Here is a 23,592-nt window from a genome sequence, read left to right as displayed (position 1 = left end):
CCGCCATCACAAGCTTGGCTTGTGCTGGGCACAGTGTTCCCGGCTCAGTTGGAGCAGCAGGAGGAGCAGACGCGTGACCTTCTGGCCCGGTGGCTGCGGGGTACCTCTGTCCCGGAACCAATGGTGGCATCCGCCCGAGAATGGAAGCGAGAGCCTTGCTTACCGCCTGGATGGTGGGAGGAGGAGGCCTTAATAACCACAAATAACACATATTCATTGCTCTGACCCTGACTGGCCCAGCCTTCGGTGAATTAAATCCTGCTTGTTATCTCACAAGCATGATCATCCTGCTTGTGCTGGAAGGGAAACTTGCCCTTGCAGGATGTGACCAAGGTTAGGCCGTGGATAGGAACTCAGACGTATCGGGCAGCCCTTATGTTTTATTCATTTATTTAGAATATTTTTTTAACCCAGCCTTTCTGCTTAGACAGGACCCACAACAGCTCGTACATCATTAAAAGAGATCAGACCCTGGGAATAGCCTCATTTCACCAGGTTAATCTTTGCTGCGTTGGGCATCGAGGTGAAAATTACTCTGAGGCCTCTTCAAGTTGACAAGCTTTCCAGCAGTGGAGCAGCTCCAAAAAAAGAGGCTGTGGGCTTTCTGTCTCTTCCCACCCCCTGCCCCCTCCCCATGTTGATTTGGAGAGCAGCGAAAGGTTTTGTGGTTCCCTGAAGCCGTGTGTTGCCCTTCCTTTCACCTTCCTGTCTTGCTGCTGTTAACAAGCCGAACTGAGCTGGGAAAACAGGATGCGTTCTCTCTCTCCACCAAACCTTTGCTGGGTTTTCTATTCCCTGTTAGTATGTTTGCCTGCCAAGAGCCAATCCTTAAACTCTACGCTTTTAACATATTGCAGTATACTTAATATATGCTGTTGTTTGCCGCAACAAGCCGAAAGCTACTCCCGGGATATTTTTAGTTATTTCTGTCCCAAAGCAGCTTGAACCTGAGGCCACAGAATCTATGACGGGTCTGGACAATTTCTTCAGGCCCAGGGACCATCTCCCAACTATCTAGCCTGAAACCTGTTAAGGGCTGCTGATAAAATTGGCCACAGCAGCGAAAACCAATCTCCACTTTTTACCCTGTAAACAGAGTCCCACTGAATCTGTTCATCTTCTCTCAGAGGGTAAAAGCCATCCTAGAAGCTACCTAGAAGCAGCCTTTTCCATGGAAACCATGTTAGTGTGTCAAGATGTGAAATTCTGAATGTATAGAGTGTTAGAATGATTAAGAGGGGGTATAGAAAAAAATAGCCTTGAAAATAGAAGTGTTTTTGAAAATGAGACTTGAACAGTGGTATACTAAAAGTGTTTGCAAAACAATTCACCTGTTTTCCACTAAACCTGGGAACAAAGTCACAGTGCAGTAACACTGCCTTTCGAAGGAATTACCACATTCATGGATTACAGTCAAGCTGTGGGAGAGAATTGAAAACATATTGAAATAAGTAGAACATGTTTATGGAGGCATTCAAGAAAAACTTAAATAATCACCTGGCAGAATCCTTTGGTTTGTATTCTTGCATTGAGCAGGGGGTTGGACTTGATGGCCTTGTAGGCCCCTTCCAACTTCACTTTTCTATGAATCTATGTTGCAGTGTGTTAACAATGCCAGAGATGGTGTTTCCAGATCCTATAACTTGCACCATTTGACGCTACAGCACTCTGGTGTTACAGTACCTTGGTGTACCAAATCTTTTCTGTTACATGCCTTTATCCCTCCAGGCTTTGTGAATTTTATTCACAACAATTATGTTTATCATCATAGTGGCGGCCTGCTAGATTCTGAGTTACAAGCTCTTGTAACTACAGGAGGTGTAGGGACAATAGAAATATAAAGCGAAAAGAGTGCTGCTTATGTAATAGAAATCTCTATTACATTTTCCCACCTTGCTGCATCAGACTCCTATAAATTGCAGGCCTTGGAAAACAGATTTTTGACAGATTGGGGAAAAGATGTGGACATCTGAGAAAAATATAAATAGATATAGGAAGACAGGAGACACATGCAAGCACAAGAAAGCAACACAACTCCATACTATGCTCTACAAACTGGATACCAACAACACTGATATTGGGTAGATGAATTTGGATTGGATTGGAGATGATTGTCTGATTTCATTCTGATTTCATTAACTCTTTTGGGGGGGATAAATGCCAGCTGTGATGAACACAGGCTTCTGATCTTTTCCTTAAAGGTCTATAAATTTCTTTAGGTTCTTGGGGATATGGTCAGGCTTCAGACTGTCTGACCTGACAGGTGTCCCTTGTTTGCAAGACTGCCAGCACCTCCACAAGGATTCTGAGAGCGCTAAAACCTCTCAGTGATGGTATGCATATCATGCAGGGTCTCTTCACTGTTAAGAAGCGGAGGAACAGTTTTGTGGGGTTTTTTGTTTTGTTTTGTTTTTGCAACTGCTGCTGTTTTGTGATGAGATGTGGGTCCTTCACCCTTGACTGGCAGAAGTTGATGTGTGTGATATGTATAAAATGATAACTCAAACAAAGCATGAACTGTTAGATGGCTTAGTGCAGGGGTGTCCAACCTTTCACCTTCCCTGGGCCACATTAGAAGATGAAAATTTGGTTTGGGCCGCACATACATTTGGTTTGGGCCGCACATACATTTGGTTTGGGCCGCATGGGGGGGCAGCCCTAGCCGTCCTCCACAGCCCCACTCCAAGCGCGCTTACCGGCAGCTGTGATCTCAGACAGCAGAGGCTGCCAGCTTCGACTCCGGGCGGCTTTATGGGGCCAGGATGGGATCCACCTATTGACGGGGATGGCGCAGTGCAGTCACGCAGGCCCCCTGTCCCGTCCCCTCCCACTCCTTCCTTCCCTCTCTCCCCCTCTGCTGTTGTGACATGCCCTGGCCACATTCCCGCTGCAAGCGCCAGCAGTGTAACTTGAAACTTTGGAATTTCTTTTAAAATAAAAAATTGCACTGGGCCGCATTATGAGCTGACCTGGGCTGCATGTGGCCCTCGGGCCGCAAGTTGGACAAGCCTGGCTTAGTGGTTTAGGAACCAGATGTTCAGAGTTCGATTCCTCACAGGGCCTCTTTGACAAGGGCTGGACCTGATGACTCAACTACCAGCTCTGCTGTTCAATGATGATGATGTTGATCCAGTAAAACAAGAAGCCTTGACTACATAGTGATCAGGGGTTGTTTATAGAGTGCCAGAATGTCAACTTGGTAAGAGTTAGAAAGAGTAGGACTACCGCTGAAACCCTACCCTTGTGGTATTTCACAATTGCAATGTTATGGATGTCAGAGCTGTTCTCCTCCCCCCCCCCTTTTTTTTGGTTCACACTGGAGTTTATGCTCAAGCGTCAAAAATCAGAAGCAGATCACAAATGTCCTTTGCTGATAAAAAGGAGACGTACTTTAAGCCAAGATTGACACCAAGAAAGACGAGTGAAGACCAAGGAAAAACAATGTATAATCTTGCGTATTGTTGTGGTGTCATTTAATCAGAAAGGAAACATAGCATTGTATCTTCATGTCTGCCTTCCTTCTGCAGAGAAACAGAGGGAGTTGGCTCGGAAAGGGTCCCTGAAAAACGGCAACATGGGGAGTCCAGTGAACCAGCAGCCCAAGAAGAACAACGTAATGGCACGGACAAGGTAGGGATCTCTGCTTAGCCCTGTCATACCTGAGGTGTCAATTACACCCTCGTTTGTTCATGCAGATTCTTTGGGGAATCTTTGGCCGCCTAGAGTAGTCCTTCGGGACTAGATAGGCGGGATATAAATTAAATAAATAAATAATAAATAAATAAATAAAATAAAGATAGGGCAACCGACACAGACTGAGGAGCCTTGAAAAGAGATGATGCAAATTTATGGCTGATGAGACAGGATCCGTGGGTGCTGTATATGCTGGGGGTGGGGCCCCAGGCCTTCCAGAGATCACTTGACTATCGTTCCCATGATCTCTACCATTTGCCAGGGTGGTTGGGCCAAGGGAGTCCAACATTATCTGGCAGGCCATATTTATCTCACCAGCAGTGTAACTCAGTGGTGGTTGCGGGGCTGGCAAGAACAGTGACAGAGTCATGTTTGCACAGAGCACTTAACAAATCCAAGATTAAAAACCACTTAAAAGAGCATAGGAATGACTGTAAAACAGCAGGATAGCAACTGAAATGAAATTAGAGGCAAACAGGATTAAAACTGTTATTTGATAATGGCTTTCAAGAAAACAAAAACAAATCAGAATTAAAAGCTGCATTTGAGTAAGAAGAATCAGACACACACATTCAGGATGTGTCACAGGGCTTGACAGCAGTACCTGTGAAAAGTATCTGGTGGTTTAGTAAGTCAAATACAAGATAAGTGGGATGTAGCCAGTTTCCAGGCTACGTCACCAGAAATACAGCATCCAGACCCGGGAAGGAATGGTGGCCTGCGGTTTTCCTGCTGTGTTACAGTGGTGCCCCACTTGACAATTACCCTGGTAGACGACGAAGTTGCTTCACGATGAGGTGCGATCGCAAAACGATGTTTCAATGGGGAAAATCCGCTTCACAACGATTGGTTCCCTGCTTCAGGAACCGATTTTTCACTTCCCGACGATCAAAAACAGCTGATCATTGGGTTTTCAAAATGGCCGCCCACTGTTTTCCGGACCTCTTTTCGGAAAACAGCAATCGAAAATGGCTTCCCCTATGGAAGATCTTCACTGGACAATGAGGTATTTCACCCATTGGAACTCATTGAACCGGTTTTCAGTGCATTTCAATGGACTTTTTTCATTTGCTTGACGACGATATCGCTTAACAGCGATTTTAACGGAACAGATTAATGTCGTCAAGCAGGGCACCACTGTAGTCCTCTCCTGGATTAATGCATGACAGTTCTCTGTTTAGCAATCAACAAACGGGTCTGTATCCAGCAGAAGCCAAAAGCAAGAGGTGTAGAAAACCAAGGCTAGATGGGTGGGGTATAAATTTAATAAATAAATAAAATAAATAAAAGTATGTTTAGCCTGGAGAAGAGAAAGTTAAAAGATAGTATGCTAGCTCTCTTCAGCTATTTCAGGGACTATCACACAGAGGGTGGACAAACTGGTAGATCCATCATTCAGAAGATGGGACATGATCCAGTGGGTTCAAGTCACAAGAAAAAGGATTTTTACTAAACCTTAGAGAGCTTCCTTGTGGTTTGAACTCTTCAGCAGGGCCTCAAAAGATGGTGGCTCTCTTTCATGGGGACCCATTTTCCTGGAGAGGCTGGAAGTTCTCTTTCCTGGGGTGCGACAAACCCTGACTTCCTATGTGAATAGGAAGCTGGACTAAATGACCTTCGACTCTGTAATTCTGTGAGTTGGCACCAAGCATTGTTGCCTGGAAGAGATGATTAATCCTGTTCAGCCAACAAGAAGGCACTTATTGTTTCAGGTCATTATCTACCTCATCTCGCCTAGGCAGGGAAACTCATTGAGAAAGGATTATATACAGAAGCCAACAATATTCCCCTGTTGTCTTTGGGTCCTCCTTGTGCACATCCCACAGGATCGGCATTGCTATCTTGATCGACTTAATTAACCACTCTGTTCTGGTCCAGTAATCTCTCCTACTCTGACTGGGCCAAGAATTTTTCACAGTGTCGGTGTGAGAATAGTAGCGAAATCAGGAGGGATGTGCTGATGGCAAGAATTGCTCTTTCAAGTTCCATCTCTACCACCTTAACCTGTCCAGCCAGCCGAAAATAAATGGGTATTCCAGATCACTTAAAAGCTCAGTTTTCTTTTCTCAATTTTGTTTTCTTAATACGAATTGGTTTCTCAGTAGTCATTGAAGCACTTTGGGCCGTTTTCAAGTGTTTGTTGACATCATGATGCCAGCTTTCGGCTCCAAAAAGCGCTGTGTTTCTAAAATAAATAAATAAATAGTTCTGTGGACTAAATGCAAACCGAACAGAGAAAGTGGCACGGTTGGAGTAACCAACAGTTCTTATATGTATGTAAACACTGTGGAATTTGGTTCAGAAAGGGAGAAGTGAGTACTAATTATGATTTTATCAAGTAATTAATAGGAACATAATTAACCTTAGAAAAACGTAATATTCCCAAGGTGCTTGCCTTTGCATATTTTATAAATGAAGTGACACCCTTTGCATCTGTTGAAAAGAATTTTGTTAAAATTCTTCCAAAGATAGGAGAATCTTGTTCTAAGCCAAAGAACGGCAAGACCTTGTAGTCTAACTTCAAAATGTATTGTGTATGGGGAAAGGAGGACTCCCAAGTAAGCAAAGGGCCCTAAAACAGGGGTCCCCAACCTGGGGCCTCCAGATGTTCTTGAACTTCAACTCCCAGAAATCCTGGCCAACAGAGGTAGCGGTGAAGGCTTCTGGGAGCTGTAGTCTAAGAACATCTGGAGGTCCAAGGTTGGAGACCACTGCCCTAAAGGATAAAGAGAATTGTTGCATTGCCTTCAGCTTACTTGAGGACTGCTCTCTGTCGGGTCTGTTCTTCCAATACCTAGTGCCTTACCAAACTCACTGAGCTCACTCTTTTAAACATGTGGTGGCCCAGAGAGCCACCCCTTCTATTCGTACATATCTTTCTCACTGGGTTTCCAGAGCTAGGCTAAAATTAATTTAGCTTTGCTTGAATGATAATCTTATTACAATGACTGCTGTGGGCAAGAATCCTTTCATTTGTCTGGCCGTTTCAGTGAATTGCTTTTATTTCATATTTCATTGCCATTTAACTCTAGTGTATAATATTTTTCCAGAGCTTTGGGGGGAGGGAAATCTCTTACCAGATTCCCACTGCCAGGCTGGGAGGTTTTGGTTCAAAAAGCTGCATTTCCAGGTTCCATGTTCATGCATGTATGTACACCTGCTGAGAATGAATGGATTCTAGATCTTGAAGGCTTATGCCATAATCAGTGGGTTGGTCTATGGCAGTGGTCCCCAACCTTTTTAATGCCAGGGACCGGTATTGTTAAAGACCATTCTTCCAAGGACCGGGGGGGGGGGGGGGGCTTGCCGCCACCAGTGTCCATGAATGGGGGTGGTGTGGGGGGCGTCCATGCATGGGGGTACTTGTTATGCAGTAGTATGTTATGCCATCATTTAAAGTGCCTCTGAGGAATCCCAAATAAAGATCAGCTATGCTAGTAGGTCCATTCTGACATATTCTTAGTCACATCCTACAGCAGAAGCCATGGTCCACAGAGAGCTTTCAAAGCATCAGAGGGATCTCATTGTTAAAAATGGTACCAGTCAGAAGAAGGATATAAAAGAATTTCCAAGGCATTAGATATGCCATGGAACACAGTGAAGACAGTCATCATCAAGTGGAGAAAATATTGCACAACAGTGACATTACCAAGAACTGGATGTCCCTGCAAAATTAATGAAAAGACTAGAAGAAAATTGGTCAAGTCAGGGAGGCTGCCAAGAGGCCTACAGCAACATTAAAGGAGCTGCAGGAATATCTGGCAAGTACTGGCTGTGTGGTACATGTGACAACCATCTCCCGTGTTCTTCATATGTTCGGGCTATGGGGTAAAGTTGCAAGATGGAAGCCTTTTCTTACGAAGAAAAACATCCAAGCCTGACTAAATTTTTCAAAAACACATCTGAAGTCTTCCAAAAGCATGTGGGAAAAAGTGTTATGGTCTGATGAAACCAAGGTTGAACTTTTCGACCATAATTCCAAAAGATCTGTTTGGTGCAAAAACAACACTGTGCATTACCAAAAGAACACCATACCCACAGTGAAGCATGGTGGTGGCAGCATCATGCTTTGGGGCTTTTTTTCTTCAGCTGGGACAGGGACCTTAGTCAAGCTAGAGGGAATTCTGAACAGTTCCAAATACCAGTCAATATTGGCACAAAACCTTCAGGCTTCTGCTAGAAGCTGAACATGAGGAGGAACTTTATCTTTCAGCATGACAACCACCCAAAGCAAGCATCCAAATCAACAAAGGAACAGCTTCACCAGAAGAATATTAACCTTTTGGAATGGCCCAGCCAGAGCCCACACCTGAATCTGACTTAATATCTGTGGAGTAATCTGAAAAAGGCTGTGCACAGGAGATGCCCTTGCAATCTGAGATTTGGAGTATTTTGGCAAAGAAGAGTGGGCAAATATTGCCAAATCAAGATGTGCCATACTGATAGAATCATACCCAAAAAGGCTGAGTGCTGTAATAAAATCAAAAGGTGCTTCGACAAAGTATTATTTAAGGGTGTGCACACATATGCAACCATATTATTTCAGTTTTTTATTTTTACACTTCCCTCCACCTAAAAGATTTCAGTTTGTTGTTCAACTGAGTTGTACAGTTCATAGGTCTCATTAAAGGTGGAAAAAGTTCTGAAATGATTTATCTTTGTCTCAATTTTTTACATCAGACAATTGACATTTTAACAGGGGTGTGTAAACTTTTTATATCCACTCTATTTGTTTGACCTTTTTTTAGTATTTATATGCTCACTTGGGTTAGCCTTAATCACTTGGGTTAGCATTAATTTTGTCTTTTAATGTTGTAAGCTGCCTTAGTTCCTTTCAAGGAGAAAGATGTGGTAAAGACATTTCAGACTACAATCTCCATCATTCCCAAATATTAGCCATCCTGTCTGGGGTACAATCTGAACCAATTAGTTTTACAAAAGACTTGCCTTCGCAGGAGAATCATCAAAGTTACATTAAAAAAAACCAACACCTCCACATGTTTTCAGAATGTGCACACCCAACTGCACCAGTGCCAAGTTCTACATGAATGGAAGAATGCTTCCAGATTAGTTTTTTTTATTGTGAATTCATTCTGCCTCAAACATTCAGTTTTACTAGGGAGAGGCCAGTGTTGAGGTCTCTCATTTGTAACCCTACCCTATTTTCTCAGTTTCTTCTGTCTCATAGCCTAGAAACACTATATTTAAGAGAGAGAAAAATTAATACCTTGTCTTGTTGCAGGCAATCTGGAAGGCAGGGGAAGGCAGGCAACTGGGGCATGGGGGGGGTTGCACGCATGTGTGCGTGTTTTGGAAGGGGAGAAGGCTGCAATGGGGTCCCTGCTTCCAGGCAAGCAACCTGGAAGGCAGGGAAAGGCAGGCAACTGGGGCGGGGGGGGGGAGGGGTTGCGTGCGCGCATTTTGGAAGGGAAGGAGGAGGCAATGGAGGTCTGTGCTTCCAAGCAGGCAAGAAGGCAGGGGAAGACAGGCGATTGGGGCGGGGGAGGGGGTGCGTGTGCGCACGTTTTGTAAGGCGAGAAGGAGGCAATGGGGTCCATGCCAGGGAATGGAAAGTCAGGCGATCCGGCAGGCAGGTGTGTGTGTCTGTTTGTTTTGGAAGGGGAGCAGGCGGGCGGGCGGGGGGGGCAGAGAGCCATGTCCACGGCCCAGTTACAGGAAGCTCAGGGACCAGCACCGGGCCGCGGACCGGGGGTTGGGGACCCCTGGTCTATGGGATACTTTGTACAAAATTCTTTGTTATAAAGTCCTTACGAATGTTTGCAAGCATCTAATGCATTCTTGAGGGGTAGAAGCTTTGTTGACAGCTTCTTCTTAGAAATGATATCTGTGAATAGCTAATGAACCTGTAAGCAACCAGAACATTTACACTGCTTTTCAAGTTGTAAATATGTTCTAAACAACTTATTATTTAAACTGCAAACCTAAAAGAGGCAGGTTTTTGTTTTTTAAAGGGGAGGTGCTTGCAGCATCATAGGAACTGAAAGTTAAAAGCTAAAGTTAAAGAGAGGTCTTAACTTAAGGTCATTTCATTTGACCTCTGGTAAGCTTTTGATGCTTTTGAATTGTGGTGTTGGAGGAGGCTCTTGAGAGTCCCCTGGACTGCAAGGAGAACAAACCTATCCATTTTGAAGGAAATCAAACCTGAGTGCTCACTGGAAGGACAGATCTTGAAGCTGAGGCTCCAGTACTTGGGCCATCTCATGAGAAGAGAAGACTCCTTGGAAAAGACCTTGATGTTGGGAAAGTGTGATGGCAAGAGGAGAAGGGGATGACAGAGGATGAGATGGTTGGACAGAGTCATCGAAGCAACCAACATGAATTTGACACAACTACGGGAGGCTGTGGAAGATAGGAGGGCCTGGTGTGCTCTGGTCCATGGGGTCACGAAGAGTTGGACACAACTAAATGACGACGAAGCTTCCCTAGGAAACATTTCATCATCATGGTGTCATAGATAAAGAGGCAGTTCTTGAGATACCCCACCATCCAGTCTTGCCTTTGTGGGTGGAAAGGCCACCAGGTGATGATTTTAACAAGAATAGGTTCATGTGTCACAGAAATACCTGAGGTGGCATAGTGCATATAGAGTGTTGGAATAGGACTCAGGAGACCTGGGTTTGAATCCCTATTTAACCATAGAAACTAACTGGGGGTGTGGAACTGGTAAATAATAATAAATGTGTGCTGTCAAGTCAGTTTTGACTTCTGGTAGCCCTTTTCAGGGATTTCTAGATAGACAGTACAGTACTCAAACGTGGTTTGCCGTTCCCTTCTTCTGATGGCACCCTGGGGCTGTACAGCTTGCCCAAAGCCACACAGGCTGGCTCTTTTGGGTTGCACAGCGAGGCATCGAACTCCCCGTCTCTGTTCCCGCAGCCAGATACCTAACTCCAAATATCTCACCCTGAAAGCCTACTAGGGTCACTATGGCCAGTTCTGACTCAACGTCATATAGTAACAGCAAGGCTCCTTCTGATATCTAGCTCCCAAGCCTTAGGGGTGTAAAGCAGCATCTTGAAGGAAGTATTCTTGTCACCTCACCTGCAAGCTCTCTTGGAGTGAATCGGGGCCAAATTCCGTTTTGGAGTGTACATGCAAAAGCAGTTCGAGAGATAATGTATTGATATAATCTAAATTGCATGTTAAGGCTACCGCCGTGTGTCATTTGCTGCTTTGAGGGAAGTAAGCCCTGGGAACCCCTGCTTTGCCGCTCATGCCAGCCTGGCCTGAATTCTGTACCCCCAGTAGTTCAGGAGACGCATCATAGCCACCAGTTTGCCAGATGTTTTCTTACCGTTCCTCGTAGCCTCTTCGGCTTTGGTACACTTTATATGGGCCTTCCAATATTTTGAAATCAAAGGAAACCACCCCCTTTTTTCCCCTTGACTTAATTTATGCTTTCAGGGCTTATGTGGCAATGTCTGTAATATTGTTCTCTTTAATTTCAGGCTGGTGGTACCCAATAAAGGCTACTCCTCATTAGATCAAAGTCCTGATGAAAAGCCATTGGTAGCACTGGATACAGACAGGTACATGCAATGTGTTAATTAGCACATTAAAGATCGTGTTTGTGCTTACAATAAAATGCCGTTGTTACGCTGGGCATTTCCTAGGAACATTTCGCTCTTTTTCACAGCCCTCAGGTAAGAGCCAATTGACCAACCATGCCCCAGAGTCTGGCAGACTTTAGATCCGTCACATGGAGGTGGCAGCATTTCTGGCCAGCTAGTGAGGGAGAATTAGATGGTGAGCATAAAATGCTTTCTGCATTTTAAGAATGGTTTCATACCAGCCTCTGGGTGGGAGCAACGGAAGTTGTACTTCAACACCTCTGGAGAATGCCAGGTTGGCCAAGGGCTTTATTTCCCCCCCTGAATGCGCTTGACAGCCACAGTGATGTTTGCCTTTTCTTCTGCCTCGCCCTGTGCTTGGCATGTCACACAGCATTGTTTCATGACCCTGTGAATGCATTCAGTGCCACATGATTTGGGGGTGGCCTCTGGCTTTCCCATTATTGCAAGCAGTTAGGCAGAGCGATGATGGCGAGGAGATGTCAGACAGCGCTCCTTGGACACAGTCCTTGGAGGGAATCCCTCAGGCCAGGTGAGCCGTCTGAAGGAAGTCTGAAGGAATGCTGGTTGGAGAAGGCAAGGGAAGGCATTGCCTCCCCCCCCCCCCCCCGTGGTTCCACTGGTATGCCTCCTGGAGACCGTTCGGTGCCCACCGCTTTGGTGGGGTGAAGCAGGGCTGCTGGTGCGCTCCTCACTCTGCAAACTCGAAATGACTGGATAGGCGGGGTATAAATGCAATAAATAAAATAAATAATAAATAAACTCTCACAAAGCAGCCGTATCCTGCAGACGGCCGTCTCCCACCTCCCGAGTCCCTTTTCTCCACTGTGCTTTCTTTTCCTCTGCAGTGATGATGACTTTGACATGTCCAGATATTCCTCCTCGGGATATTCTTCAGCTGAGGTGAGTCTCAGTTCCTTCAGCACATTCCTGGGAGGAAGAAGTGATAACAGAAAATCCTTTTGGAAAGTCAATGTCCCTTGATGGCCATTTTCCATGGCTGAACATCCAGTCCTGTAACCCGGGACCAGAGAATGGACCAGAGGGACCTGATATGGTTTCCTCCCAGAAGCTAAGCAGGCATAGGACGGACCCAGAAACTCCCACCTGGAATCCTGTTTTGATTTTTAGAGGCCCAGGTGTTGCTGATAAATGTGTTCATGTCTCATTTTGTTCTCAAAAACAAAACAAAGAGTTGGTAATCAAAATGAGTAAATGCCAGCTACAACTTCAACATTTGTGATTAAATTCTGAGAACAGTTTAGAAAGTGCATAGTCTAATAGACCTTTTCTCCTTCCAGAATTTGGAAATAATTTGTTAAAATCAATTTGTTTGCCTCAATTCATTAACGTTTTCAACAAATATTTTGAAATGTATTACCTTAATCCTCAAAGTCTGTAACGATTATTTTCCAGTACCATTTACCATTTCCAGTTCAGACTATTACTATTTTAGTCATGATTACTGTAACACTTTTCATTTGACACGTTAGTTGACAAATTAATTTTTATAATCTTTTAATAACATATTACTGAATTAATTTTATCTGTTTTATGCTAATGTGTTAGCACTAGTTCCGATACTTCCTAACTCAGATTTGTGTGTGTGTGTGTGCATGCGTATGCGTGCACGCACACACCGAAGATCCTTGGTTCTCAAGGAAGAAGGCCAGCAAAGTGCCTTTGCCCAGCGTTGCTGCCTTCCCTCCAGATGTGTTGGAAAGTGCAGCTGGCTGGGAGCTGTAGCCGAATATATCTGGAGCAATCCATGCTGGAGAGGCTCCTGTACTGTCAGGCTCTGCTAGGAAATTCCCAGGGTCCTGGACAGAGGCTTCTTTTCTCAGCTGTACTCATTGCGTAGGTTGGAGAATTGAACCTTGGGTGTTGTCCATGTAGACTAGTGGTACCCAATTTTACGTCCCCCAATGTTCTTGGACGAAAACCTGCAGAAGCAACATTCCCTCTAAATTTCTGTCCCCCTGCGTGGGAGCCTTGCTCCATGTCTGCATGGATGGGCGGGGCTTCATTCAAAATGGGAAGTAAACCAACCAGCTGCCGGCTGCCCATGTGCAGCCCCAACAGAGCTCTGAGCAAGTGCACCTTAGTCGCTTAGAGGCAGCATGGCTCAGAAGCCTTCCCCACCAGCTGAGCTGGCCAGGATTTTCTGGGAGTTGTAGTCCAAGAACATCTGGGGACCCAAGATGTAGAGGGTCCCCTGCTAACCCTGAGAGGTGGGTTTTCCTCTGTTATCCATCTTTTGATATCAGGAGAAGATGCCCTTCAGTACATTTCTGTTCCATTGGACATCAGGGATGATGTTGGATTGTCCGTGTTTTGACCCATTGCTTCTTTGCCTACAGCAGATCAACCAGGACTTGAATATCCAGCTGTTGAAGGATGGGTATCGGTTAGATGAGATCCCAGACGACGAGGACCTCGACCTAATTCCCCCGAAGTCAGTCAACCCCACTTGCATGTGCTGTCAAGCCACCTCTTCCACCGCCTGCCACATTCAGTAACGTGGGAAGCTTGGCAAGGGGTGGCCAGTGCTTTCCACTATAACTGTAAAAATTTAACAGCCATTGCTTCCTCCTATGGTAGGACGTGCACCTCTTTGTGTTTATGGAGCCAGGAGAAACCAAAAAAATACCTATTCATTTTATGATCCTCTTGCTATTTTTATTTTGAAACGATGGTCAAGTGAGCCAAGAGATGCTGGTTGTGGATCCTTGGCCAGTAAGGTCCATCGGATCCCTTTGTGGGCCTGGGCACACCTTGTAATATTCATGTACAGGATTTGCAGAGGATGGGGGTGGGTGGGGATGTCAGCTCAGAACTGGATGAAATTGTTACAGGTAGCCCTACATGTCACAGTCTGCCCACGTTGCAGGAGCTGAGATCCAAGTCTGAAATGCAGCAGCCTCTCGGCAGAAGAAAAGAATAAAAGGGATTCTTGTTTTGATGAATGGCCCCGAGATGGGAGCAGAAGTGGTACGTAGGGTGCTTGGTAAAAGTTTCCTGGGCCAGGATAGATTTACAAAAAAAAAAAAAATGGGATTACTGGTAAAATAAAAGTGGCTTTTACAGCCCTCTTCTGAATAAGCAACACATATCAAAAAAGACAGCGCACCATCTGGTAAGAGATCACCATATTCAGAAGCTTAGTCTGGTCTTATTTGTCCTGGACTTGTGTTTGTGACCCAGAACCCTAGCCAAGTCGCAGTCACCCTGTCGCCTGAAGTTCCATCAGCATTGCATGGGGATCCTGGCGGAAAAGGGGCTTGAGAGGCTGACACTTCATGCAGACAAGTCACCTCTTAGCCTTTGGACACAAACACACCCTCCAGTGCAACCGTGGCTGGATTTTCATTCTTAATTCTTCATCTCTGAATGGCCAGTTGGCTGATCCTGGAGCTTGTGCTTGACTATCACAGAACAAAACACCTGGGCCAGAAAAGGGGTGGCTTTTTTTGCACCCCAGAGGCAGATGGAGCACCCTCTGTGCTGGTGCTCTTCCTCATAACGCAGTGCCAACGTTGCTGCCGACAGACACAGCCAGGTGCAAGAAGTATTCCCATCCATTATCAGCGTGGCTCGTAGGCTTGGTGCTAGGAGCAGCTTCTCCAGGATAGTTTTAGCCACAGAACATCAGCGGCATCAGAGCAATACGAGAAGCAAATGGACAGGACTAGATTGTCCCCTTTTGGCTCAATCGATCTATTTTTTGAACTCGGGCTGTAGTGAGTTTTTTTACAGTAAGTCGATCCTGCCCCGCTTCCCGGGGCTCTGTTGAGCCATCCTCAAATGAGGACAGAGAGAGGACTATGGCAGCCTTTCCTATACAACGTGTCCCTGGGATCTCTCACAGATCCCTCCCCAAAAGCAGTTTGCCATCTCCTTCTGTCCACTGTACGTTTGTTTCCTGTAGAAACGACATCTCCCAACATAATAGGATGGTCAGGCTTATACCAATGTGTAGAGTGATTCTGCATGTAAAGGTTGTTCTGTGAGAGGCCTTTATCCTACCCAGCAGGGATCCCCAAACTGGGGAAGTAAAGAACCTTTTTTTTTTTTTTTTAGAAAAAGGATTGCCACTCTGATCTTTTGCAGTACTTGGCATCAGGAATATGTGCATGTGCCACAGAGACTGGTGTTTGAAATTAGAGGTCAGCAGAAACTCCTAAACTCCTAGCTGGCTACCTAAAAATGAGCTGCAGGTGGTAGACAGAAGCCTAGCAGACATTAAACCCTTCATTTACTAAGTTCTGATGACAGAGCAAAGTTGCCTTATCAGAAAGCCTAGATCTAGGAGAACTGTCTTGGAAAAAAGCATCCTAACCCTTTCTAAGAGTAGCTGTCTCGAGATTAACTAATCAATGCCAAATTTGTGCACACTGCTTTGAATTGTTTTTGCCCACACAGTCCCAAATTCCTGGGTTTCTAGTCAACTCAGTTGTACTTTTTTTTCTTATTCTACCTACAGATTCTAAAAAAACTCTGCTTCGAAGTGAGCCTTTTCTGCATCTGTGTGTAGAAAATGGCAGGGTTGGTCAATATTCCACTCCACACACCTCCCAGTTTGCTTGTGACCTGTCCTACATGGTGTGTGCTCACGTCTCCCACAAACCTTGGTGAACCTTGAGGTTTTGCTCTCGTCCTTGGTCATCCAAGCCCTTGAGGGTGGCGCGGTTTTTGTGAAGTCGAACCAGAGGCATAAAATGGGGAGGAAAAAACACCTTTTGGCTTCTCCTTGCTCCTCAGCTTTGTGTCTGTATGTTTTCTGAGGAAGGGATGGGTACAAGTGTGGGGTGGGTGGGTTGTCGCAGAAAAGTAATGCAGAGTTGCCATCGGAAGTGTTGAATTATATGGCCTGAAGCTTTTCTGGCTATCACAGAAAGCTTGCCAACGAATCCTGCTACACGGCCATTCCACACCTTACAGAGTCAAGCCCTGTTGTGGCAGCTTGTACTGTTAACCGGAGTCCCTGGCGGCTCCTTGATGAATGTACCTTTAGGATACACTTGTTTGCAGCCATGCAGTTCCTGCATCGGCATTCGCTTTTTCCATGGTCGGTGTACACTTAAGACATCTTAGGAATATGCCAAATATATAGATATAGATTATATAATGCATCAAGTGGGCCTGGGAGGGACCGCAAAGCTGCTTTCAAAAATGGAGTTCAGATCCTGTTTGGCAGGTCATCTTGAAGAATGGCTCAGAAGGCCTCCGCCTCTCTCTGCCCTTCCAGAGTCCACGCGTTTGTTTTTAGCACTCTCTTTTCACTTTCTAACATCCAAAAAAAAGGGGGGGGGACACCATAAGGGAGCAGGGATGGCCGCTCCGGGGTTCTGGTTGAAAATAATAAAAGGAAGTCAGGGGAAAGGCCGGGAATGGACTCGCATGGCTTCGGTTGCCTGGAGGGGAGACATGGGCCAAGGGGAATTTTGTCACACCAAACAATTCTGTTTGGGAAGGGAGGGGCTCACTCCCAGAATATCAGACACTGCATGAGCAAGGAAAGAAAAAGGCCTTGCTGGTCTTTAGATATATTTGCATCTCGAAGCCCTTCTCGGCTGCCCCAGCTGGCATGGCAGCAGCAAACCCTATGAAAGAAGAGTTTGTGTCAGCCTTGGCTCCTGCTGCCATGGAAAGTGATTAAAATCTTAAATGCTACAAATGTGTAACTTGCAAAAAGCAGAAAAAAACCCTCCCCATTCCTTCTTCGGTCTTAATTGATGGTCTGTCAGATCTGCCATCACCACCAAGATGAAATATGGGACATGACAGCTCCCCTGTTGCTTTGGAGAACATTCCATTTCTCAGTTATCCTGGTCCTTTCTTCCGCTGGGCTAGTAAAGAAAAGGGGTATGCAGATGCTCAGTTCTTTCATCGCGCGCGCGCGCGTGCGTGCATGTGTGTGTGTGTCCCTCCGTCTGTCTCCTCATAGTAAAAGAATCCCAGCTGATGGAAGTGCTGAGCTTCCCCGTGGCTTTGGCTGTCAGAGGTCTCTATCTTGCCTGCCGATAGAGCTGTGGACTCTCTCCTGGACTCTGAACTTCTGGTCTGTATCTTTGACCCAGGCTGTTGGCTCTGTGGTGAAAATGTGCTCATCTCAACAACCTTGATGGCCACAAACATCACAAAGGCAGGGTCACTTGTCAACACGCTATCATTCTCCTTTTTCCTGACTGCCATCCATGTTTAGGGATCGGTTGCAGCTACTGTTGATTCTGCTTCTGTGGGTTCCCAGCTGGCAACTGTCTTGGCTGGGAGGTTGCTGCCAAATAAGTTGAGAGGCTGAAGAAATTGATCCTAATTGGTATCTTGACCAGAATAGGAGAGAAAGAAGGGAAGGGGTGACTGCCACCCATCACTTTGGTAGGAAGAGAGAAGACCAGATAGCAGCTGGAGTGCTTTTGCACCCCAGTGAGTCTTTTATAGTAGTAAAACATACTGGCTTCCATCTGGCAGAAAGCGGCCACTCGAGTCGGACCCTTGAATTATTGGAAGCCACAGAGGAACGGGCTCACCAAAGACCCACAGACTTAACCCCATTCTAGTTGCGACTTAACTACTCGATTTTGGCCACTGATGGCCAGACTGTGCCTCCTGCCGCTCCTACTCAGGAATTCTGGTTTTTATCACGAGTGATCTGGGATCAGAAAACAGGAGGGGAAAAAAGGTCTGCTATTTGCCTCCATCAAAAGGCTGTGGGAGTTACTGCTGGCCAGAGGCCAGCAAGAACAGGAAGTAAGTGAACCCTAACCTGAATAGTTTTCTATTTTTAACTATCCAGACCCATCAAGACTAATGTCCCGGCCGTCCCTGCAAAAGCTGATTTAGCCACGTGCATGCCGGAAGGTGGCAATTATGAAAACCAAAAGAGACCCTAACATATGTCTTGCTGTTGAGTTGCCCTGGAAGCCAAAGTGCACATTCTAAGAATCCAGGATTTCGGACATCCCAGCGCCAAAGCATCCTGAACAGTAAGAAAGGACAGAACCATGGAGGTGGGGAAGTAGCAAAGTGAAACAGCATGACTTCAGGATCTCCAGCACCAGAGGGAGGGATTCTTTGTATGAGAAGCCCTTTATCCCCTCCCCCAACCCCTTCTGGGCACACAACGTGCTAAACTGCAATATTCTTTTCCGTTAGATTTCAGGTTTATTTTCTTAGCATTTTTTCCAAATTGTGCGAATGTGGCTACTCTTGGTGGAAAATAAAAGCACGCCTTCCTGCTCATTAACTTTGGGATTTGGCACAGTACCTTCTCTGCCTCCTGCCCTTCCTCTTTTCTTTCTTCCCTTTTCCCACTCTCTTTTTTTGCCTGTGGCTTTCTCTGACTTAGTACTCAACAATGAGTCCAGCGAAGATTTCATCCGGGTTGGCTTCTTGTGTGACATTGCCCTAGACGTGCATCTCAGTTGAGAGCACTTGATCCTTTATCTCAAATGTGTCTCTTCCAGGAAAGGGCTTCTGTGCCTCTGTAATCTTCCCAACATCTAGATACGACCCTATTGCTGGCAACCGAGCAGCTTTCACTTCCAAGGCAAGCAGGCGGTAGGAACGGGTGCAGGTTCGATCTGCCTCCCCCAGCCTGCAGGGCTCTGTAGCCTTTCATGGAGCCACCCTGTCAAGAGAGGTGGAAAATGTCTGCTGCAGAGTCTGGGCACGCCAGTCCACCTTCCCCCCCCCCCCCGTTCCCTTTCTTGGCCAGGATGGCGTTTCTTTTATCCATCACTCCCGATCAGGCTTGTCTGTGCAGTTGGGGAGGAAAGAGACACTGGTGCCTCCAGCGGGTACTTTAAGGGGAGATTATGCTTGGCCTTTTAATTTGCCTCTTCCTGAGCCACACATGGCTACGATGATGCGGCGGTTCCCGTAGCAACAAATGGTGATCTAAGAAGTCGCCCAACATCAAGGGAGATGTTAAAATTATGCTGGAAACTGGCACAAAAGACCAAGCCGGGAGGGGGGGGTTGTGCTCTGAGAGAAATGCCTGATGCTCAAGGGACACTCAGTCTTGTATGTCTGTGGTTTTCTGGCACCTGATCTCTTCTTAATTTTCCCTCTCCAGGGGCCCCATCAGCTGCCATAGACTGAGTCCCTGGGGTACTTCCGTGCTTCCTTCAGTCTCTGGTTCCTAATTTAAAAACAAAAAAACAAGACAAAAAAAAAACCTGGGCTGACTTTATTCGTTTGTCCCGAACCTGGAATATAGGAGGAATGGAGCTTTTTTTTTTCCAGAAAGCCTTCCTCCGTCCCTCTCTTGCCCTACCTTCTCTGGCATGACTGAAGTGGCTTTTGGGAGCTACAGTGATGGACACAGGCTTGGAATTCTGCATCCCAAGAGAAGCGCACGGCACGCCATGGCATCAGTAGTGGAGGAGAGCTTTTGTCCTAAAGGACGGTGGCTGCACCCGCTTCTAAAATGCGCATCTGGGCTGGAGAACCACCTGCGATGCTCCAGCCTTTAACATGGGAGCAAAAGTTTTTTATAAAAGGAAAAAAAATAGGGAGGGGGCGGAAGGATAATATCTTCTCCATGGCTATGAGATGAAGGGTGTTGTAAGGATTTATCCAGATTGCATGAAGTTCAGAATCACTCAGCTGTGATGGAGAATTCAGACTCAGGTTTTTGAAGAAACAGGGGTTTTGCCCGTGTGTCCCTCAGACTTTGCTGCTGAGAGAACATTGAAACCTAGTTTTTCCTCCTTTCCTTTGCTCTCTTGGCTGAGCACCATAAACCTGATGCTCTTTGACTGTGCAGCTTCTCTTGAGAGGTCTTGATCTCGGCTCCATTTAAGGAAGCTTTTGTATGGTGGTTGTGGGGTTTTTTGGGCTCTTTGGCCATGTTTTGAAGGAACACAGCCAACGAGCCCGAAAAATCCACAACAACCATTAGATCCCGGCGGTGAAAGCCTTCGTGAATACAAGCTTTTGTATCTTAGTCGATCATCTAAGGATCAGTGCCACACTGACCTTTGTTTTAGGCAGCCCACCTTCTTTCTCCCAGAAATCTGCTGCTCTTTTCCTGTGATGACCTGACTTTGCCAGAAGGCTCTCCGGTCTTAAGGGCACTTGCCCTTAAAGGAGGCAGAGGGAACCATGTTTCTTCCTACCCTGTGCATTTAGTGCTGTGGGTCAGAGTCGGCCCTTGGGTGCCCCGTGGAAAGAGGAGCTGAGCTCTTTTTCTCAGCTGCCGTTTCTCATGTGGTCCTGCTGAACGGGTATCCGGGAACAAGCGCAGAGAGGTGACTCTTCCGAGGAGAGAGATGATCCATTTGTGGAAACATGCCAGGAGGCTGTTGCTCTGAATACTGTCTCACAGGAACCGTGTGCACAGCGCTGGCAGCTGGTCACCCCTGCGTGTGTGCTCCTGAAAATGCTCTGAAGCACAGTCCACCCCTGCTTGCCTCCGTCTGCTTCCTGATATGGGTTCAGCCAACTTGCTTGGCTTGTTCCTCTTGCATCACGATGGGCTAGGGAGCACTCAACTCGGCTGTGTGTGCCGTGAATGGCGTTCTCCTGTTTCAGCCTGGTTTTGGTCTGTGTGAGAAAGCTGGCTTGTTGTTTCTTCGGGGTTGTTCTTCCAGAGAAGAACTGATTTGGAAATAAAGTGTGGTCCTTTTCTGCAGACTCCTCTGTTGTTTCGCCTTGTTCCCGGGTTGGGACAGAGGGGGAACTGAGTCGGCTCTGGAAGGCAGGGTTGTCCAGGTTCCTCTGCCCCGTGAAGGAAATTCTGGAAAACCTGCATAATATTAGGATCTGGTGATCCACTGTGGGGAGTGGGAATCTTCATTGTCCCTAAAGAAGATTGGGTTCTCTCTCTCTCTCTCGCTCTCCCCATGTGTGTGTGTGCGTGCGTGCGTGCGTGTGTGCTGTGCTTGAGGTGGGAGCTCGAAAGAAAGGCCATCACAGGGCACCATGTCAAAGATCTAGCATTCCCCAAACCACTTTTAAGCACAAGTATGATGGGAATGAGAGAAGTCACAGGCAATGAGGTGAAAGTGAAGCAAGAGCATAAAAGTGTAACTTAGTCGTCACAGGTAAACCTTGCTATCCGTGTCCAGTGGTTAGTTCTAGACTCGCAAGACCTGTTCAATTGTACATATCCATCCTTCATGCCTTGATTTTCAGAGTTAATGTTTTGCCCGTCCTCTCCTGCCCGCCCCCAGCACCACCCCAGCTTAGCAGCAGACACGCCGAGGGGTGCTGTGGCGTTGAAATGGCCCGCTTGGCACTGGCCTCTTGCTCTTGCTCTTCCTGCCGTTCTCCTTGCGGCAAGCAGAGCATGCGCCCGCCCACCTGCCCAGTGCAGTCCAAGAGAGGCTTAGAGGGGTGATGGGTTGCATCTCACAGAGTTTGGGGGCACGGGGAGCAGAGCAGGCACGTTTCCCACAGTGCCCCTGGAACCACAGCAGCCTGAGCGTCGCTCGGACGTCTTGGCCTGGGGGTGGTCTCCTGCTGCAGCGGGCATCTGCTTGGACCCTGAGCCGAAGTGGCACGTTCACCCCTTCTCCGCCCACCCGTCCTTGACTCAGCGCTTGTATCTTTGAATCTATGTGATGATAATCATCCTCTCTTAAAAATCTTGAAGGGTCAGTGCAGAGTTCGTTCAGAAGTCCAGGCTTGGCTGCCTGTGGGCACCGAGCCAATGTGCACCTTATTCCTAGCAATGGATTGGTCAGATCCAACCCAACCTCTTTTTTTCTTTTTCTTTTTTTGCACATGCTACGTTTACAACACAGTTCAGAGGAGTGACGGTCCTGTCCACGGAAGCAGCGGGCAGGAAGCAGCTGCTCCTTTGAAACAAAATAAAATTATTGTTTCAGAAAGGTGAGGGGAACCCTTTTTTTTTCTTTTTTTTTTTGCACTATCCGTTAAACCATGTCTCCTCTCTCTTCTCTCCACCCACCCCACCCCATCCCTACTCAAATAAAGCAAGGTGATCAGGGCTGCTAAATCAGTCCATGGAACTGCTGAGATGTGGCAGCGATGGCCCCGTGCCCGACCTTCACGAACACTCTGAAACATGTGCCACGATCAAATGCGTGTCTGTTCCTTTGCAGAGCAAGTGACGTCTTTTAGGGGAAGCCATTCTTAAGAGATGGATTTCTTTCCCCCAGCTGGAAACACTTCTTTCCGTACCCATTTTTTAAGGAGTCACACTCGTCTGTGTCAGGATTTGCAGGGGCGCAAAGAGAAAATTGACCTAGCATGTCGGTGGGAGGGGGGGGACACTTCCTTTTGGTATTTTTCAACCCAGTACTCTTAATACTGAACCAGCTTATAAATTCCCATCCATGCTTTGACTCTTCCAGGTGTAGGACAAGAAATGCTCCATTTTAAATCTGTGCTTGGTGGTTTGTTTTTTCAACGAAAACCTTTTTGATGGGCACTGTCGTATCACCAACCTTTTAACCTTGCTGCCCAAGCGCAGGGATGATGTGGGTGGGGGATCCTCTTGTTTCGGTTTATGCCCACTCCTCGTAAGTCAACCCGCATCCTCTAGCAAACGTTTGTCTTAACTTTTGCTTTCCTGATCCAAACAATGTAGCACAGTCCTATTTTTTCCCCATCATGTAGAATACTGCCTTAAACAGATCTGTTCAGTTGTGTTTCTTTTTTATTATTATTATTTTACCATCAGGTTTTATGTATTAATTTATTTTTAAAATGTGGTTTTTGGAAGACATGATACATGTATAATATTTTTTTAACATTTCCATTGCAGTATTTATCATTGTTACTGGTTGTGTGTAGTGTAACGGAATTAATATTAAAAAAGCATACCTATGAAAATGGTCTCTGCAGTCTTATTCTGGATCCCTCAACCGCTGGCGAAGAGGAAACTGGTTTGTTTTAAATCATTGCAATACTAGAAATTCCAGGGTTTTCTGACAGATGTGTACAGGTATCCTTTGCTTTCAATCCCAAAGCGTAAAACCTAGTTCCTGTCCCATTACTCTTGTCACAGGTAGCACACAACCAAAGTTTGAAAACTTTTATTGATTATGATTATGATGGTTCCTGGAATGGCCCAGTCAGCCGGTCATGTTTCCTATGGGATTATGGGAACTGTAGTCTCCCCAAAAATACTTTTCCCAAGCTCCACACACACAGCCGTACCTATACCGACCACCCATCTGAAGTGTTTGTCTCGGTTTTCTTGCCACTTTCCTACTTGCCCTGTCTCTCCTGTTCATCTTTGCTGAAGGCTCAGGGAGTGCCGTCTCGCACATCTGGAGGGCCGTGATTGGGGAAGCTTGCTGTCCAACACGGGTCGGTAGCACCTCTGGCCCTC

The 23,592-nt window shown here is 46.3% G+C and overlaps 1 protein-coding gene and 1 long non-coding RNA gene across 5 annotated transcripts in view; one reads left to right on the top strand and one right to left on the bottom strand.

The window, feature by feature from the left end:
• The window catches only part of FAM219A (family with sequence similarity 219 member A), an 80,218-nt gene extending 60,443 nt beyond the window's left edge, over positions 1 to 19,775 (top strand). Inside the window, exons 3-7 of one of the 4 annotated variants that reach the window (XM_072993020.2) lie at positions 3,528 to 3,630; positions 11,163 to 11,243; positions 12,134 to 12,188; positions 13,649 to 13,740; positions 18,082 to 19,775. In XM_072993020.2, the coding sequence (XP_072849121.2) occupies positions 3,528 to 3,630; positions 11,163 to 11,243; positions 12,134 to 12,188; positions 13,649 to 13,740; positions 18,082 to 18,178 (428 nt within the window). In that variant the 3' untranslated portion in view covers positions 18,179 to 19,775. Of the gene's footprint in view, positions 1 to 3,527; positions 3,631 to 11,162; positions 11,244 to 12,133; positions 12,189 to 13,645; positions 15,361 to 18,081 lie in introns of those variants that run through there. The other 3 variants (XM_072993018.2, XM_072993022.2, XM_072993021.2) reach the window with 3 other exon arrangements.
• LOC144586269 (uncharacterized) lies at positions 14,287 to 18,590 on the bottom strand. Its single transcript, XR_013541000.1, has 2 exons — positions 16,960 to 18,590; positions 14,287 to 16,853 (listed from the first exon to the last, which is right to left on the bottom strand). It is a non-coding gene; the product is annotated as an uncharacterized LOC144586269 (long non-coding RNA).
• Positions 19,776 to 23,592: the final 3,817 nt, after the last annotated feature.

The sequence above is a fragment of the Pogona vitticeps genome, chromosome 2 (genome assembly GCF_051106095.1).
Source record: "Pogona vitticeps strain Pit_001003342236 chromosome 2, PviZW2.1, whole genome shotgun sequence".
In the NCBI taxonomy this organism is placed as follows: Eukaryota; Metazoa; Chordata; class Lepidosauria; order Squamata; family Agamidae; genus Pogona; species Pogona vitticeps.
Note: the sequence above shows the minus strand (reverse complement) of the source record. Positions and strands in the feature narration are given on the sequence as shown.